The sequence below is a fragment of the Mobula birostris genome, chromosome 14 (genome assembly GCF_030028105.1).
Source record: "Mobula birostris isolate sMobBir1 chromosome 14, sMobBir1.hap1, whole genome shotgun sequence".
In the NCBI taxonomy this organism is placed as follows: domain Eukaryota; kingdom Metazoa; phylum Chordata; class Chondrichthyes; order Myliobatiformes; family Myliobatidae; genus Mobula; species Mobula birostris.
In genome coordinates this window covers 11,725,251-11,743,867 of record NC_092383.1, presented here as the reverse complement: position 1 = coordinate 11,743,867, position 18,617 = coordinate 11,725,251, and the positions used below count along the sequence as shown (strand labels likewise).

Genomic DNA, 18,617 nt, shown 5'->3' with positions numbered 1-18,617 from the left:
GCAACCTTACAAAAGCAAAACTAAAGGTACTTCACAAGCCGTGATGAGCATTAGGACGTCATGAGGGTAGCAAAGGTGTTATATAAATCCCAGTCTGTATTGTTTTATCGATCAATATTTATTTCAATATCTTTTTCTGCTTCTCATTCAGCTTGACATCTCCTGCCCCAGAAGGGAATAGAATAGGTTCCCCTAAATATTTGCATTGTAAAGTAGGAAATGTTTTCAAACATATTATAGAAATGGCTCCTCAGTGATTGGAGTAAGGCATATTGGGTAGGAAACTGATACCCATTTCTGTTTCATCATGTCAATCCATGGCCTCCTCTTGGCCAAGATGAGGCCCCTCTCAGGGCGGAGGAGCCACACCTTATATTCCGTCTGGGTAACCTCCAACCTGATGGCATGAATATCAATTACTCCTTCTGGAGAACAAATTTGCCCCCCACTTTCCTCTATTCCCCTCTCTTAATCAGACAGCTTCCCCCTTCCTTCTCGTTCCTGAAGGAGGAGCTTAGCTGAAGCGGTGACTGTTTACCCTTTTCCATAGACGCTGCCCGACCTGAGTTCCTCTGGTGTCTTGTGTGTGCTGCCTTGGGTAGGAATTTATTTTAGTTTGAATGTAATTGAATGGAGAGGATTGCCGCAGTCAGCTGATATCATAGTGCTCATTCACTGTACTACATAGAACATAAGGGCCCTTCAGCCCCGATATTATGACGACCTATAAAAAACCTGCTTCCTCCTGCACTGCGTATAACTCTCCATTTTTCTTACATCCATTTAAGAGTCCCTTAAATGTCCCTAAAGTAACTGCCTCTACCGCCACCCCCAACAGTCCTTTCCGGGCATCCACCCTGTCTGTGTAAGCTCTGACATCTCCCCTAAGCTCTCCTCTACCAAACTTAAACAGAGAGCCAAATGAATTTCTATCACATTGCCGGAGGTAGTTAAAGGGGACTTCCCTGTTCACTAAGCCCACTCAGAGCTATCCAAAAGGAAAGCAGGAAGAAATTAGGGTTTCACCTTCTTGAACCTGTTTTTGTCACTCAAAAGGTAGTTTCCCATCTCAGCGCCGAAATTCTACACTGAAATACATAAAAGCAAACACTGAAATAAATGTTTGATAGTGGAGATGGATATATCTTCCTGTGAACACTGCACAAATAGCTGATAAACAACTTAAACTACCTGCACCCAGCCAAGACAAGAATGCTGACATCTCCAGCACAAGAGATTCTGCAGATGCTGGAAATCCAGAGTAACCCACACAAAATGCTGGACGAACTGAGCAGGTCAGGCCGCATCTAAAGGCATCCGTTAGTCTTGCGAGACCAAAGTCTTCACTCTCCAGGGCGTAGGCCTGGGCAAGGTTATATGGAAGACCAGCAGTTGCCCATGCTGCAAGTTTCCCCTCTCCACGACACCAATGTTGTCCAAGGGAAAGGCATTAGGACCCATACAGCTTGGCACCGGTGTCGTCGCAGAGCAATGTGTGATTAAGTGCCTTGCTCAAGGACACAACACGTTGCCTCAGTTGGGGCTCGAACTCATGACCTTCAGGTTGCTAGACCAATGCTTAACCACTTGGCCATGCAGCATCTATGCAAAGGAAAAGAGAGTTGGGCTTTTGGGCTGAGACCCTTCATCAGGCCTCATCTTTATGTCCTTTCCAAAAGATGCCGCCTGGCACTGTGCAATGTGCTATATTCTATGAATCTATAACTAACTCTGTACATACAGTCAGCAGCGAATATTCAAACCCAATTGTATCAATGTGTTAAAAACATACTAAGGGTCAATGATCAACTTTATTTGCCATATACATCTACAGTACTGTGCAAAAGTCTGAGGCATATATATATATATATATAACTAGGGTGCCCAAAACTTTTGCACCGTACCATATTGGTCAAGGTGGAGAGGAGAGTGAATTTATAAATCTGGCAAGAGCAAAGGATGTTGGGAATGGCAAGGGTGGAGCACCATGGGAGGTGTATGGGCCAGCTGGAAGAGAAAGAGTGCCAGGGGTGTGGGGTGGTGTGGGGTGGTGTAGGTGCAGACACACCCAGCCCTGATTCACCAGGCAAAGACATTTGATTCCAAATAATTGGTTTATTGATCATTACAGAATGTCTCTCTGGTGTTTCCCCCTCCCTCCCTTCTCCCTTCCCCCTTTCCCAACGATTCCCCTCTCCCTGCCCCCTTCCCACTCTCAGTCCACAATATAGACCCATAACAGAACCATGTTTATCATCACTCTCTCTCTCCCTCTCTGGCTATCCATCCCATAGGATGATGATGGTTCCTTTCAGTCAGTTAGTGGGGTGGGATACCCCACTCCTCAGAAAGGAACAGCGTGTGCGTGAGTGGATTTTAGGTGAGTAGGGGGTTGCACAGGTCCAGACCCACCCTCTCGACATCCCCTCCCGGATCCAGCGGCATGGTGGGGTCCAAGACAGCTGGGGGAAGTTCTGTTGCAGTGAATGGCCAGACCAAGCTTCGATACAAGGGATGCCCTTTCCACGCTTCACGGCACGTGTTTGCTAGGTGGCCGTTGACCCTACGAGAGGGTTCATCCGCCTTTGACAGGTCTTGTTTTTCGTCCTGCAGGGTGTCTAGCCACCCTCCTCACCAGGCAAGCCTGGTGGGCGAGCCGGTTTAGTCATCGACCACCCAGCCATGCGACAGGTAGTAGTACAGTGTAATATGTAAAATTATTACAGTACTGTACAAAAGTCTTAGGATTCCTAGCCCTATATATATAAGACTTCTGTACTTTTGCACAGTACTGTACATGCTTTAGGAATTTGCTGTGCTGTGTTGGTGAAGGTGTGACATTGTACAGAAAACAACACTCAACAATTATTAAGAATAAAGAATTATATAAAAATGAAGTTTAAGGCTAAAGTACAGATATGGAATATAATGTGCATAAATACATAAATACCAGCATGTATTTACAATGTAAACAGCTTTATAAAAAGTGGTTTAAAGTGTTTACAGTGCAGGAACAAGTGTAACAACTAGAAGAGCCTAACTAGAATGGTTGACAGATTAACTGCCTTGGGGAAGAAACTTTGAAGGAGGCATGAAGTTTTTGTTTTCATAGCCCAATAGTGCTTTACAGAGGGTGTTTTAGGAGAGGGTAGTTTGCTGGGCAGGTAACATCCACAATGATTGTTTCCTGCCCGTTACTTCAACAAATCGTATAACCCCAACATTGCACCCGACTGTCTGCCCCACAGCAGTTCCTCCATGGTGGTATCACAGTAGGACAAAAATAAATGACATCTACCAAAGAACCAAGCCAGCGAAACTCTGATACCAGTGTTGGCACCGTGCAAACAGGTGCCTGGCCTGAAGCCAACGCAAGCCGTTTGATCTCTCCTTGATCTTGTGCCACCTCTATTTGTGCTCCACACCTTCACAATTGGGTTTAAAGGATTCCTGGATTGCAATAGTGTTGGCCTTGTAACCTAGACGGGCCTTTCATGTAAGGCAGAGCAACTCAGAATAACTTTGCTTGATCCCCATACTAGAATTGAATTAATTGTTTGAGGGTTATGTTGTGTTAAATCAGTGGACTAGCAGCTAGAGTTTTGGACCATATAGAGACCATTGACCATAAAATATAGGAGTAGAATCTGCCCATTTGGCCCATCGAGTCTGCTCTGTGATTCAATCTGGCTGATATATTTTCCCTCTCAACCCCATTTTCCCGCCTTCTCACAGTGTCCTTTTGCACATTACTAATCAAGAACATACCAACTTCCGCTTTACATATAGTCAATGACATAGCCTCCACGTCGTCTGTGGCCACAAATTCCTCACATACACCACTCTCTGGCCTCCAAGAGGACCACAACCTTGTTGTAGGGTTTGGAGGCTTGCATGCCTCAATGACCCGGAGAGCTACGCTGGCTGGAGTCTGGTCTTTCTGCTTTAGGGTCACCCATGCCAAATGGGTCAGAGCATAGAGGCCAGACTAAGAGCGATCCACCAGATCTTCAGGTTTGGGGGTTCAGCTAAGGACTAACAACCCTGATTGGTCAAACAAAACTGTTACGGAAACAGCAATGAAAAATCCTTCTACATCTGAGTGCAACATTATTACTGAGTCTCCACCTGGAACTTGCAAGACTGGTAGTAGTGAAAACCAAGAGAAAGTTATTGACACGATGAAGGAAGCCCTGAAAACTACCAGAGATGGAGGACCTTCACGGCTGCCCTAAACACCAGTGGCGTAATGGGCAATTATGAAAAAAAACACTCTCTGCCAAAAGAAATTCCTCCTCAGGCACAATTGCCGGTAGGTAGCTAGAGAATTTATATTCTGGTAATTAAGCATTCCTGGAATTACTCTGAAAAGCTAGTTTTGGTAATTGTAACTGTTACGATGGGACTGTGGTCTCACTAATGTGAACCACAGAAGGGTGTCTGCCCTCGTAACCTGGTGTGACCTATATCTAACCGCAGACTCACTAAAGTGGTTAATGTAACTGCCCCTTAGCTTTGGGACAATGTACTGCCAACTGTGTATGTATCTTATGATAAATAAATGAAGAGAGGGTGCAGAAGATGGTGGTGCGACGGCAGCGCACGCGGCCTCTCCGGTGAATGATATCTGTAATCTGTCAAGTAGAGGACCGTGCACAATTCTGATTTGATGGAGACGGATGTGAGAGTAGGGAGGAACATCTGGAAAACTTCTGAAATGCCCGCTTCGCTGCCGCTGCTACTGTGTGGTAACCGGAATCTCCGGAGCAGAAGGCTCCGAATCCTTGGCTTTGCTTGTTTCAGCGGCCGGGGCGAGGTCGAAGGCACTCGGCAGAGGATGGCGCTTGGGAGGCTGTATCGGAGGGGCTGGTCGGAGGCTCAAAGTTTTCGGACAGATGGACTCAGTGTCGGCTGCTTCCAAGGCATCGGCAAGTTGACAGTGCCTGGAGGTTTATGGCAGGGAGTTTCTCCCCTTTGCCACCTGCTATCAGGGACTCGGGGACTTTTGAGACTTTTTTTTACCATGCCCATGGTTTGTTCTTCATCAAATTATGGTATTGCTTTGCACTGCTGTAACTATACGTTATAATTATGTGGTTCTGTCAGTGTTAGTCTTTGGTTTGTCCTGTTTTCTGTGATATCACTCCAGAGAAACATTGTATCATTTCTTAATGCATGTATGCATTTCTAAATGACAATAAAAGAGGACTGAGTGTTCTCATAATCTAATCTAAATTACACGGGATAATGATGACAGCCTGGTACAGAACCCACATCACATCATGGGCTGGTGTGGAAAGACGAATTCCCAGAAACGGATTAGTCTACAGAGAGTAATGGATACAGCCCAGTCTATCACAGGCAAAGCCCTCCCCGCCATTGAGCACATGTACAAGGAAAACCGCCACCAGAAAGTAGCGTTCGTCATTAAGAGCCCCCCCCCCCCACCCCACCATCCAGCTCATGCTCTCTTCTCGCTACTACCATTGGGTAGGAAGGAGGTACGGGAGCCTTAGATCCTACACCACCAGATTCAGGAACATTTATTACCCTAAAACCATCAGTCTCCTGAACTAGCATAAATAATTTCACTCACTTCAACCCCGAACTGTTTCCACAACCTGCAGACTCACTTTCAATGACACTATGACTCCTGTTCTCAGTACTATTTTTATTTTGCAATTTGTCTTCTTTTCCACTTGGTTGTTTGATAGTTTTTGTTTATGTGCAGTTTTGCATAAATTCCATTTTATTTCATTATTTTCCTGTAAATGTCTATAAAAATTACAGTGATATTAAGTATATGGTGATATACTGTACATGTATTTAGATAATAAACTTACTTGGACTTTGCTTGAAAAGATTCAACACATTACTGGAATAAAAGCACTACATTTTTCCCAGGAGTTGTAGCCAATAATACATCATCATCATGTGCCACGTTGTATGACGTGGGTAATCATGATTTATCCATGACAATAATTGTTCTTGCCAAATTTTTCTACAGAAGTGGTTTGCCATTGCCTTTTTCTGGGCAGGGTCTTACAAGACGGGTGACCTCAGCCATTATCGATACTCTTCAGAGTTTATCTGCCTGGTGTCGGTAGGCTTATAACCAGGACTTTGATATGCAGTCTTCCATGCGGTGGTGTGCTGGGGCAATGGCATCAACACGGGTGATGCCAACGATCTCAATAAACTGATTAGAAAGGCTGGCTCTGTTACAGGAGTCAAACTGGACACACTGGAGACTGTGGTAGAACAAAGGACCCCACAGAAAATTCTGGCCATTCTGGACAATGTTTCTCACCATCTGCATGCCACCTTGGCTGATTAGAGGAGCACTTTTAGTAATAGACTAAGACAACCGCGCTGCTCCATAGTGTGCGATATGAGGTCATTCTTACCCTGGAGCATTAGGCTCTATAATGAGTCAACCTACAGCTGGGGAAGTGATGGCCCCCTCCTGTTAGACTGTTTGTGGTAACTTATTTTTTATTCTTTCTACTTCTCTTCTAATATTTATATCTATGCACCAGTTGCTCATACAACCATCCACAACCTGCTCCCAAGGCTTCACCTAACCTTGATTGGGGGGGGGGGGGCTATGCCTTGCCCAAGGGTGACCTGCGGGTTATTAGAGGGAAGGAGCACCTTACACCTCCTTTGGTAGACACATATCTCCACCCTACCATCAATATAGCCAATACACCCCATAATATCACTAAACATCGATGATTACATTGGTGCTTGTGGGTCCTTGCAGTGAGAAACTCGGTTTCCCGTAATGGAGCATTTAATATCCTTCTCAAATACATCAATCTGTGCAAAGTGATCCTGGGCCATCTTCAGCACATGTTAACTGCAATGATTTGTTTGTAAGCAGCATTTCCCTATGGTAGAGATGGCTAAGACAAGAGGGCATAGGTTTAAGATGAGGAGTAAGAGGTTCACAGAGATTCAAGGAAGAAATATTTGACATAGAGTATGGTTACAACGTGCAATACACATCTGACAAGGTGGTGGGGGCAGATATTCTCACAATATTAAAGAAGTATCTGTACAGGTATTTGATTGTCAAGGCATGAAAGGCCCCAAACCAAATGCTAGGAAACTGGGACTGGTACTTTGTGGTCAGCATAGACATAGCAGCCTCTTTTGTGCTCTAGTACTCCACGAATCTATGGCCTCTTTGATAACAATATTTGGCCCTCACCTGCTCTCACCTACACCCACCTTCCCCCTCACCTGGTGTTAACAACACCCACCTTCCTTCTCACTGGTCTCACTTACATCCACCTTCCCATTCACCTGGTCTCACCTACACCTACCTTCTCGCTCATCTGGCCTCACTTATCAACTGCCAGCTTGTACTTTTCCCCTTCCCCCTCCCCCATCTTTCCAATCGGCCCGAAACACCAACTGTTTGTTTCCCTCCATGTGTGCTGCCTGACTTGCTAAGTTCCTCCAGCATTTTGTGTGCGTTGCTTTGGCTACAAATATTGTGAGCCTCTCATGTCACATCAGTTTCCCTGCCCTTTCCAGATGTGCCTCTTTACGGCTCTATAAGCTTCAGTAGACCTAGTGGCCATTCCTTGTGTGGGTCTGGTGAGGGTATCAGTCAGTCTCCTAGCATGAGCCAACCTCAAGACAACAGCCAGATGGCTTGGGTGCCCCTGAGCTAAGGAAGGGATTCTAGTCGGGACTGCCTCATGCAGCTGGTTCCCAGGGAGTCCCAGTTCCCAGGAACAACCAGATCACACATTGAAGAGGTATCCCATTGGTAGAGATATCTTTTGACATGTTTGATCAATGAGCCAGCAATGTGGAGGAGCAGTGGTATCGTCAGTACCTTCAAAAGGGGATATAGCTTTGGGGATTGCAATCTGTAAATGTATTATTCTTTAAAACTCAATTCTTTTAGCTTCTCATCAGAAAAAAAAGGCCTTTTCTCCTGTAGAACATCACAACAGCCTTTCGAAGACCTTTAGTAGAAGTGTAATGCTTTCTGCTGACTGCTTATGACTCAGGGAAATGTCATGTCTTTTCCAAATATTTATGCCCACATTTCCAATTTTTTTTTCATTTAGTTTGAAACCACATTAAATATATCCAAAGCACATATCAAAATGTAAGGTTTCTGGAAAGAAATCTTGAGAAAGTGCTTAAGAGTGTAGAAGGGCAGGGTTAAATTGATCTAGAGTAGGTTAAAAGGTCAGTACAACATTGTGGGCCGGAGGGCCTGTACTGTGCTGTTTCTATTTCTGCCACATGATACAAAAGTAACCCACACTGCAATGATATATGGTCTGAAACGGATAAGGGGGTTGTCAGGTTGAAAGCTGAAAGGCTATTTCCCTGGAACTTAGAACTAAGGTGCAAGGAGAGGAGCCGTCCCAGCATACAAGGTTGGATATTTAGGACCCAAATGAATCTTTGAATGCTCATTTGCAACACCAGTGGCCCCGGTTTAATTCTGCTACTTTCTGTAAGGAGTTTGTCCGCCCTCCCGGTGACCATGTAGCTTTCCTCTGGGTGCTCTGGTTTCCTCCCACATTCAGACTTATGGGTTAGTAGGTTGGTCACATAGATGTAATTGGGCTGCCCACGTTCATTGGGCCAGAAGGGCCTCTTGCCCCGCTGTATCTCTAAATCTAAATCTAAAAGCTAGCTTATGATAGAAGTTGAGGGATTCATGGATACTGAGGCAATCAAAGGAAATTGGGATTGAGAAGGTGGGCAGGAAAATGGAGATCAGCTATGTTCTCACTGAATGGCAGAGGTGACTAAAGGGATTTTAATATATATTTTTTTAACAAGTATCTGCCCTTTTGGCTGATCAGCTGAGATTCTGAAACCCAACACAAACACTGTGTGGGGGAAGGACTCTGCATAGATAGGTTCAGACTTCACTTTCTGGCAGGTGTTGGTCAAACATTTTGCTTAGCCACATGAGGGTACCTATTGTGAGTTTGGGGACCATTCCTGCTCACTAATGTCCTCTATTTCTGATTAAGCAGCAGGCTCAGAGAAGCTGGGGCTAAAATGAGGGAACGTAGCAGCTTCCATGATACGTGGATGAAATGCTTCCCAATTGAATAATCGGAATCTGAATCGGATTGAATATCACCAACATGTGTCGTGAAATTTGTTAACTTAGCAGTAACAGTACAATGCAATACATGATAATATAGAAAGAGAAGAAAGTAAATCGATTATAGTATGTCTGGGTGTATTAAATAGGTTAAAAATAGTGCAAAACAGAATTTTTTTTAAAAAGTGAGGTAGTGTTTAGGGGCTCACTGTCCATTCAGAAATCGGAGAGCAGACAGGAAAAGGGAAACATTGCTTGTATGCCTTCAGGCTTCTGTACCTCCTTCCTGATGGTAACAATGAGAAGAGGACATGTCGTGGGTGATGGGGATCCTTAATAATGGGCACCGCCTTTCTGAGGCAGTGCTCCTTGAAGATGTCTTAGATACTATGGAGGCTTGTACCCATGATGGAGCTGACTAATTTTCCAACTTTCTGTAACTTCTTTCGATCCTGTGCAGTAGCCCCCACACCAGACAGTGAAGCACCCTGTCAGAATGCTCTCCACAGTACATCTGTAGAAGTTTTCGAATGTTTTAGGTGACAAACCAAATCTCTTGGATCTCCTAATGAAATATCGCCGCTGTCTTGCCTTCTTTATAGCTGCAACAGTATGTTGGGACCAGGTTATACCTTCAGAGAGCTTGACACCCAGGAACTTGAATAAAATACAGCAGCTGCAGTAAATCTGAAATAGAAACAGGACATGCTACAAATACTCGGCTGGTAAGACAGCATCTGTGGAGAAAAATAAGTTTCTGGGATTTTCTGTTCTTATTATATGACGCAACTGGTTGTGTTGGGGTTTTGGTAAGGTATTGATCTTGGCTGCTGTTACCTCTGGATTTGAAGAGGTTCAATTGAAAACTACTAACGCTAAAGGACGCTGACAGGATTTGGAATGGTCGGGCCGTGGAATCACTGGCCTGAAACTGTTCCAGTGCGGATCCATTTTACATTCAAACGCAATCACAAAGAGATCATGCAAGTACCTCTACTTTCTTAGAAGTTTGTGTAGATTCAGCAAGTCACCAAAAGCTTTGACGAACTTCTATTCCTGCACAGTGGAGAGTATCCTAACTGAATCTTAAAGTATTATACGGTAGAGTCAGAGAGACAAAGCTTCAAAGTTTATTATCAAAGTATGTATGCAGTATACAACCCTGAGATTTGCCTTCCCACAGACTGCTACGAAATAAAGAAAACCATGGAACCTGTTCAAAGAAACAGCAAAAACATCAACCCCCCCACTCCCACACATGCATAGTCATTGAAAAATACAGCACAGAAACAGACCCTTCAGCCCATCTAGTCCATGCTGAATCATTAATACTGCCTACTCCCATCAACCTACACCCAGACCATAGCCCTTCATACTCCTCCTATTCACATACTGAAGCTTCTCTTGAACATTGAAATCGAGCTTGCATGCACCACTTGTGAGGGGAGCCCATTTGCACCCTCACTACCATCTGAGTGAAGAGGTTTTCCCTCAAGTTCCCCTTAAACTATTCACCTTTCACCCTTATCCAGTATGTAAGTAATAGTTTTTTTTTACTTTGATATTACTTTGCATCAGAAACATATTATAATTGCTGGAAATCTGAAATGAACTGAAAAATTCAGCAGCTCAGGCAGCAAAGAGAACCAGAAGGAATAGTTGAGACGACTGACCAGATGACTTATCATATTATGTTTTAATACCTGCAATGGACTGTGGAGTTATGTTTAAAACCCGGATCCCTGTGAGTTGTGGCAAGTCCACTGCCCATTCATTCCTGTCTTTTATGGTGAGATTTAATAAATCTGAGGGGCATGTGGAAAGAGCTGCGGGTGAAAGTAGGTGCAATAATGAAATTTAAAAGATCTTTAGATAAGTAAATGGTAGAAAAGGTTTATAGCAGGGGTCCCAAATCATTTTTTTATGCCATGGACCAACACCATTAAGCAAGTTGAGAACCCCTGATATAGAGGGATATGGGCCAAATGTGGGCACCTTGATCGGCATGAACCAGTCAGACCAAATGGCCTGATCCCCTGCTGTATTACTTTGTGACTGTGTGACTTTGAGTACTTACACAATGCATTCCCTGTGACTCCCAGTCACACACCATGAAATATTAGAGACCGGGAACACTACAGCACAGAAACAAGCTCTTCGACTCATCTCCATGCCAAGCTTATTCTGACTAGTCCCGTCGATTTACCATACCCCTCCCATCCATGTACATATCCCAATTTTTCTTAGATGTTGAAATCAAACTTCCACCCACATTACTTAAAGTTAAAACAGACGCTGGCATTTTCATAGATTTGGGGTAATCAAAGGTATCAGAGTGAAGTGCAGCAGTAGATAACACGTCTGCTCTTTCCAAAATCAGGGGTTACTCTGCAAAGAGGCATTTCTTTTTCTTTGATTGCATTTTTCTTTGAGTGTATCTGAACATTTCATTCTCTCTTTCACTCAAGTTTTCCTTCTTGGATCTCTATCTCTCAACAGTCCAGCCAGATTTATTTGTAATCTTCTGTTTTACTTTCTTTTTGGCTCTGTTTCACTCCCTCTAGAAATAATCTGCTGCTTCAGAATTGATGGATATTTTCTAAATTTCTGGCTGTTTCTCTTGTTCTCTCCTCTTCTCCCCCCCACCCTTGCTCTTGCCTTCCTCCCTCTCCCCTACCTCCCTCCCCTCCCCTCCCTTCCCTCTGCCCCTTCCCCCTCCCCTCCCCTCCCTCTGCCCCTTCCCCCTCCCCTCCCCTCCCTCTGCCCCTTCCCCTTCCCTCTCCTCCTCCCCTCCCTTCCCTCTCCTCCTTCCCCTTCCCTCTCCTCCTCCCCCTTCCCTCTCCTCCTCCCCTCCCTTCCCTCTCCTCCTTCCCCTTTCCTCTCCTCCTCCCCTCCCTTCCCTCTCCTCCTCACCCTCCCTACCCTCCCCCTCCTCTCCCCCTCACCCTCCCTACCCTCCCCCTCCTGTCTCAGCCTGCACCCTCCCACCCTCCCCTCCTTTCTCTACCTCCCCTCACCCCCTCACCTCTTCCCCCACCCTTCCCCCTCTCTACCCTCCCCACCCTCCCCTCCTCTTTCATCCCTCACCCTCCCCTCTCTGCCTCCCCTCACCCCTTCCCCCACCCTTTCCCCTTCCCCCTTACCCCTCCCTCTTTCTCCCCTACCCCCTACCCCTTTCCCCCATCTCTTACCCCCACTCCCTTACCTCTTCCCCTCCCCTTTCCCCTACCTCTTACCCCCTCTCCCTTATTTCTTCCCCTCCCCTTTCCCCTACTTCTAACCCCCTCTCCCTTTCCCCTACCTCTTCCCCCTTACCCCCTCCCTCTTTCCCACACCTCTTACCCCCTCTCCTTTTCCCCACCTCTTACCCCCTCTCCCTTCCCCCTACCTCTTATCCCTTCCTCTTTCCCCTACCTCTTACCACCTCTCCCTCCCCCATCACTCACCCCTCTCCCTTCCCCCACCTCTCACCCCCTCTCCTCTACCCCTTTTCCTTTTCCCTTTCCCCTCCCCTTTTCCCCAACCCAATGTATCTGGATCTCTCTCTCACCGACTCTCGGTTGCTTGCTGGCTTGTTGCGCTTGCGGGCGGAGCCATGGGCCCAGCTTCTCCTATCCTATTCGTCCAGCGGGAGGGAGTGAGCCTTCCCGGACACATGATTGATGGAGCTGTGTGGAGCGCGGCGGTTTCTTTCTCCTTGGCGTGTGTGCTTCTGATTTCTGTATTTTTTTCTGCCTCTCTCACTCAGGGCGAGCAGAGTTGGAGAGTTGGACTTCTGTGGGACCCAAGTCTGGGCTGGATGGATGGGAATGGGGAGAAGGGGCGACCCATTCGGCCACGGAGTCCTTCAAATCCTGACTATCGTCCTGTGCCTCCCAGCAGGTAAAGCAAAGACATTCCATCGCACAAAGAGGAGTTGCAAGCTCTCTTTTTTTTTAAAGTTGGATTTGCGTGGGTTAAGTGTAGAATGCGTCTGACTTCGGATGCAGCAAAACATTATTCAGCAAGCTGATTTTTTGCAACCAAGATCTTACTTTTTAACACAGCGGATTAGAAACTCTGTGTAGCGTACTTTTAAGCTAACTCTATTTTAAAATAGACCGTCACATCCAATGGATAAGGCTGTTAAATTTGCAAGAAAAGTTTTAGAAAGATTCGTAAAGTTGTGCTGCCATTTGAAGTTAGTGTTTAGGATAGAGTTTTGAAGACTTTTTGTTTTGTGATTGGAGCGAGTTAAAGCGAAGGAGACCAGACCCAATACTGTTGGCATCAGTAACCTAGCGATGTATTAGCAGAAATCTTTCTCCCCAGTTAATGTGTGAACATTTCCAAAACGCCTCGTTTTCTTCCCCGAACAAATCAGTAGTCTTTTTTTTCTCTCTTTTTTTGCCCAGTACTCTGAGGGTCTTACAAAGACCTCCACAGAATCGGTCTGTTTTCATTGGGGGATGGGCAGCGCCTGGTAATTTAGTAAAACCTTACAACTTTTCAGAAGTTCGCACTTTTGAAAAGATCGCCCGTGTGTGGACTAATCTGTGATGCAATCTCTTAAAAACAAAATGCTTTAAGTATGCTGATTATTCATTTGGCTTTAATTCAGATTGGCAACACTATAAAATCCATTCTAACCATAATCCTGATCAGTATTTCCCAGTTCCTTAATTTTACCACTTGAGGTGGAAATTTTAAAAAAATCCTTAATTGTATCAAACGCCCATTGGGTTTATATTACCACCTATCTGGCTAATTCGTCTTTAGATCGGCGAAGAGAGACCTTATATAGTTCCGATAAATCTCTTTTCAACAGCAAAAATCAAAACAACTCGTAGCGCTTTGCAATTAAATGCGCTTTAAAAAAAAGCTTTTTATAAACATCCTCCTTCGACCGATTTCGTAAAAAAATAGTTTTAATTGCAGATTGCACGGTTAGTAAACACTGCGATGTATAAAAATATTGATTGCACTGTGCACCAGATTGCGATTTAGGCTTTCAGCGGGGAGACCTGATCCAGGAAATGCGATGATAATGAGTATGATTAGGTTTGAAGATCGATGTTTTGTGTGTGTGTGTCGGCAATATATTTCTGATCATGCTGTGTACTGTGCCTATTCACAGTCCTAACCATTTTCTTTACATTTAAAATTCGTGCATGTTTTCCTCTTTAGATCTTTCCCCCCTCTTTTAATGCCTTTTCTTTCTCTTGAGGTCCGTTTAGAGTTTGCTATGTGGGAAAATCGAGCTGGCTCTATTGAAGGCTTTGTAATGTAAATTACTTGATCAAACCAATCCAAATTGACCATTCTCTTTGTGTCAATGGGAAGGTGGCTACTCATTTGCATGTTGTTATAAATATTTATTCTCTGAAAGTTAAAGTTTTATATTGTATTGGGTCTTGAGGCGAGCTGTTAATTTGAACTCATAACCACCCCCGCGATTCTTGATGGATAAAGGGAGTTCTTATGAAAATCCACCATAATATAATTTGTGATTCTCAATTGAAGCAAATATGTTTGATTGTAATTGTTCATTCAGTGAAAACTGCTTTAGAATTGACAGCTGTTTAGAAAACAACTTTCATTCTTCTGTTCTTAAATACACAGTACAATCCTATAATTTGCTTGAATGTATATTGTGGTATTGATTTAAGGCATTTTAGCAAGTTGTGATAGTTGCAGAAGTATCAACTGGGCTCCATCTGTGCTTCTACTCTAGTCCTGTATGTACGATGCAGTGTCCCATAAATCCTGATCTGTGTCCATATCAGCACAGCAGCTAAATTGCTATCTCAGGTGTGGGGATGTGGGGTGGTGGGTATCAGTGGGGTTCTGACCCGAACTGTTCCTCAAGATTCCTTTTCCAGTCTTGCATAAAGTCCTCCCCCACCATTGAGCACATCTGCATGAAATGCTGTCCGGCAAAGTCGCATCCATCACCAGGGATCCCCACAACCCAGGATGTGCTCTCTTCTCGCTGCTGCCAACAGCAAGCAGGCACAGCAGCTTCAAGAACCACACTACCAGGTTCAGGAACAGTTATTAGCCCTCAACCATCAGGCTTTTGAACCAATCACTTGCCCCATCACTGATACGGACTCACTTTCAAGGACACTTCATCTCATGTTTTTAATATCTATTGCTTACTTACTTAATTATTTTCATTATTTCTTTCTTTTTGTATTTGCACATTTTGTTGTCTTTTGCATACTGGTTGAACACCCAAGTTGGTGAGGTCTTTCATTGGCTCTGTTACAGGTTTACTGAGTATGCCTGCAAGAAGGTGAATTGAGCATTGTATATGGTGACATATATGAACTTTGATAATTTTATTTTGAACTTTGGACATAGTTTAGCCCAACAACCTTCAAATTTTTCCACAGTTGTTTTAAATATATTCAATAATATCAACACCTCAGTATCATGGGTGCAATGCTGGGGCTTTACCAGGCATTGATCAGATATCACTTGGAGTATTGTGAGCAGTTCTGGGCCCCTTATCTAAGAAAGGATGTGCTGGTATTGGAGAGAGTGCAGAGAAGGTTCATGGGATTGATCCCAGGAACGGAAGGGTTGACACATGAGGAGTGTTTGATGGCGCTGGGCTTGTACTCGCTGGGGTTTAGAAGAAGAAAGGGCGGGGAGGGGGGTGATGGATCTCCTGAAACCCAGTTGAGTATTGAAAGGCCTAGATAGAGTGGACGTGATAGATAAAGTCCTAGTTGGTGTGGTCTTTCATTGATTCTGTTATGGTTATTATTCTGTTAGGGATTTATTGATTATACCTGCAAGAAAATGAATCTCAGGGTTGTATGTGGTGACTTGTATGTACTGCGAGAATAACTTTACTTTGAACATTGAGAGACGGACTCTGGTAATTGGAGAATTTTGGTTCAGTTGTATTGATCCTACAGTCAAATAGCACGCTTACACTTGCCAACTAAGTTCCACTTTGGATACGATGCAAGAAGGCATTTGCTCTCAGTAGGACTCTATTCTATGATGCAGGGAAGGGGAAATAATTGGAAAACGAACTGCCAAAGTAAATTCACGTGTCATCCATTTCTGAAATGTGACTCTCTCCGAAGTCTTAATCCTAAAGGTATCGGGCAGGGATCAAAATGATCGGTCAGAAACTGCACCCTTCACTTGTGGAATGAGTAGCTTATGTCTTTCAAAAGCACGTCCACTCAAAAATTTTGTTTCAAAGTAAAGATAATTAGAAAAAAAACATCATTTGGTTTTAACATTCTGCCTAATGGATTTACTCTAAGGAATTAGGAAGCATTATCTTTCTACAGCTCAGTGTATATAATTCAGGAACGACAACTTCCGTGCGTTCAGAGATTTATAGTCCTTGCCTGTAACCAAGAATAACAAAATGCGTCAGTGTTTCACCAGATGGTGGAGTCGTGTGTGCCCCATTGCTTTTAGTGGATTTATTAACTGCCGTGGTGAGGAGTTGTGTTGAGCAGGACAGACCCAGGCTCGGACCTTCCCTGCCGCCAGTTCAGCCCTGGGTCTGAGAAAGCGAATAATCTTTGCCAGGGAGACGAGAGGATATCATGCCAGCCCGGGCTCCTAGTACCACTTTGCTTGCTCCACCCCTCAGTAGACATGATTGATATATTGGACCACAAGGCCGAGGATTTGCCTCAACTGTGACCCCCCTCCTTGGCCAATAATGCCATCACTGCTCAGGACTGAGCATTCTTTAGATGGGGCATTGGCAGTAGCTCAGTGAGTGTCATTGCATTAAAGGGGAGGGAAAATTACAGGAATACTATTTTCATAGTGACCTTTCTCATTGGAGAATGAGTATTAATTTGGCTGTCTCCATTACTACCCTTAGTGTCCCAATGGGTTAGACTGCAAGTCCGTGAGATTTGATCAGAATTAGGCAATTCAGCCTATTGAGTTTGCACTGGCATTCGATTATGGCTGATTTACTATCCCTCTGAACTGCATTATGCTGACTTCTCCCTGTAACCTTGCACGCCCTGACTAATCAAGAACCTACCAACCTCTGCTTTAAATATACCCAATGCCTTGTCCTCCACAGCCATCTATGGCAATGAATTCCACATATTCACCACCCTTGGGCTGAAAACATCCCTCCATTTCTGTTTTGAAGGGATGTCCTTATATTACGAGGCTGTGCCCTCTTGTGCTAGACTCGCCCATTATTGGAAACTTCCTCTCCATGTACACTCTTTCAACAGTTGATAGGTTTTAATGAGTTCCCCCCTCCTATTCTTCTAAAGTCCAGTGAATACAGACCCAGATTCAACAAGTGCTCCTTATTCATTAATCCTTCAATTCCCAGGATCATTCTTGTAAATCTTCTCTGGACCCCCTCCAGTGTTAGCACATACTTTGTTAGATAAGGGCCCAAGATTGCTCACAATACTCCAGACGCGTTGTGATTTTACCTCAGAGTATTGAGGTTTTGTATGTTCAAGATTTACTCTAGAAACTGCACTGTTAGAGGTGCTGTCTTTCGGATGATCTGAAACCACTGGAAAATCTGGGGTACGATGGGCTGTGTTACATTTGTTCTTTTTTAGCGCTCGCCAGCACCTGTCAGAAATCTTTCCCTTCAACTCCACAGACAAAACGCTGGTGGAACTTAATGGGACAGGCAGCATCTATGGAGAGAAATGGCCAGTCAACATTTTGGCTGAGACTCTTCATCTCGGTAAAAGATGGAGCACAGAGAACAAGTATAAAGAGGTGGAGGGAAGGTGTGGAGCAAGAGCTGGCGGGTGATAGGTGGATCGAGGTGAGGAGGGGTAATAGGCAGACGGGAAGGGTGGGGGGAGAGTGGGAATAGCACCAGAAGCTGGGAGATGATGGGTGAAAGTGACAAAGGGCTGAAATTGATAAGAGAGAAAGATGGAGCATGAATCAAGCAATGGAGGCAGAAAGGGGAGGTGGAAATAATGAAGGAGGAAACGAGTGAGGGGAGTGTGTGAAGGAGAGGAAAGAGACAGCGAAGGGGCAGAGGTAAGTGTAGGAAGCACTGAGTAGATAGTCTGTTTGACAGTCCATTCTTGGGGAAAAGGCCAGTGCGTGTCAATGGCACAACATTTGCTGCTAACATTGAGATGCACGGCAATATCCAAAAATACTTCCTGTGCTTTGGGAGCTCCTCTCAGCAAGGAAGGATATCGGTGGTGAGGCTCACCATTTCCTGAAAGGTGTTACCACAGCTTTTGGCTGACTGAGGAGAGGAGTTAGGATCTCAAACCGTGCTCATGGTTCTTCAAGAACATCAGGGAGCTATGCCGTTTGGAGATACTGCGGATAAACTATTTTGTCTCCACAAAGTTCTCCAACTCCGCAGGAAGGATGAGTGAACCAGTCTCCCCTCCCAGGCTACATGTTCACCGTTGAGGCTCTACTTACACCCAGCCAGCTGTGTTGGGCAGGCTGCATTGTTCAGATAGGGAACCTCAATCTGTTTTAAACTTAGTCCTGGGAAGGTGCAATTGGGGGACGGAGTGGGGCGGGAGTGTAAATCTTTATG

The 18,617-nt window shown here is 44.7% G+C and overlaps 1 protein-coding gene across 2 annotated transcripts in view; it reads left to right on the top strand.

The window, feature by feature from the left end:
• LOC140209702 (repulsive guidance molecule A-like) overlaps nt 1-18,617 on the top strand; it is a 68,062-nt gene that overhangs the window by 22,971 nt on the left and 26,474 nt on the right. The window contains exons 1-2 of one of the 2 annotated variants that reach the window (XM_072278106.1): nt 9,760-9,819; nt 12,843-12,976. In XM_072278106.1, coding sequence (XP_072134207.1) covers nt 9,800-9,819; nt 12,843-12,976 — 154 coding nt within the window. In that variant the 5' untranslated portion in view covers nt 9,760-9,799. Of the gene's footprint in view, nt 1-9,759; nt 9,820-12,842; nt 12,977-18,617 lie in introns of those variants that run through there. The other variant, XM_072278107.1, reaches the window with a different exon arrangement.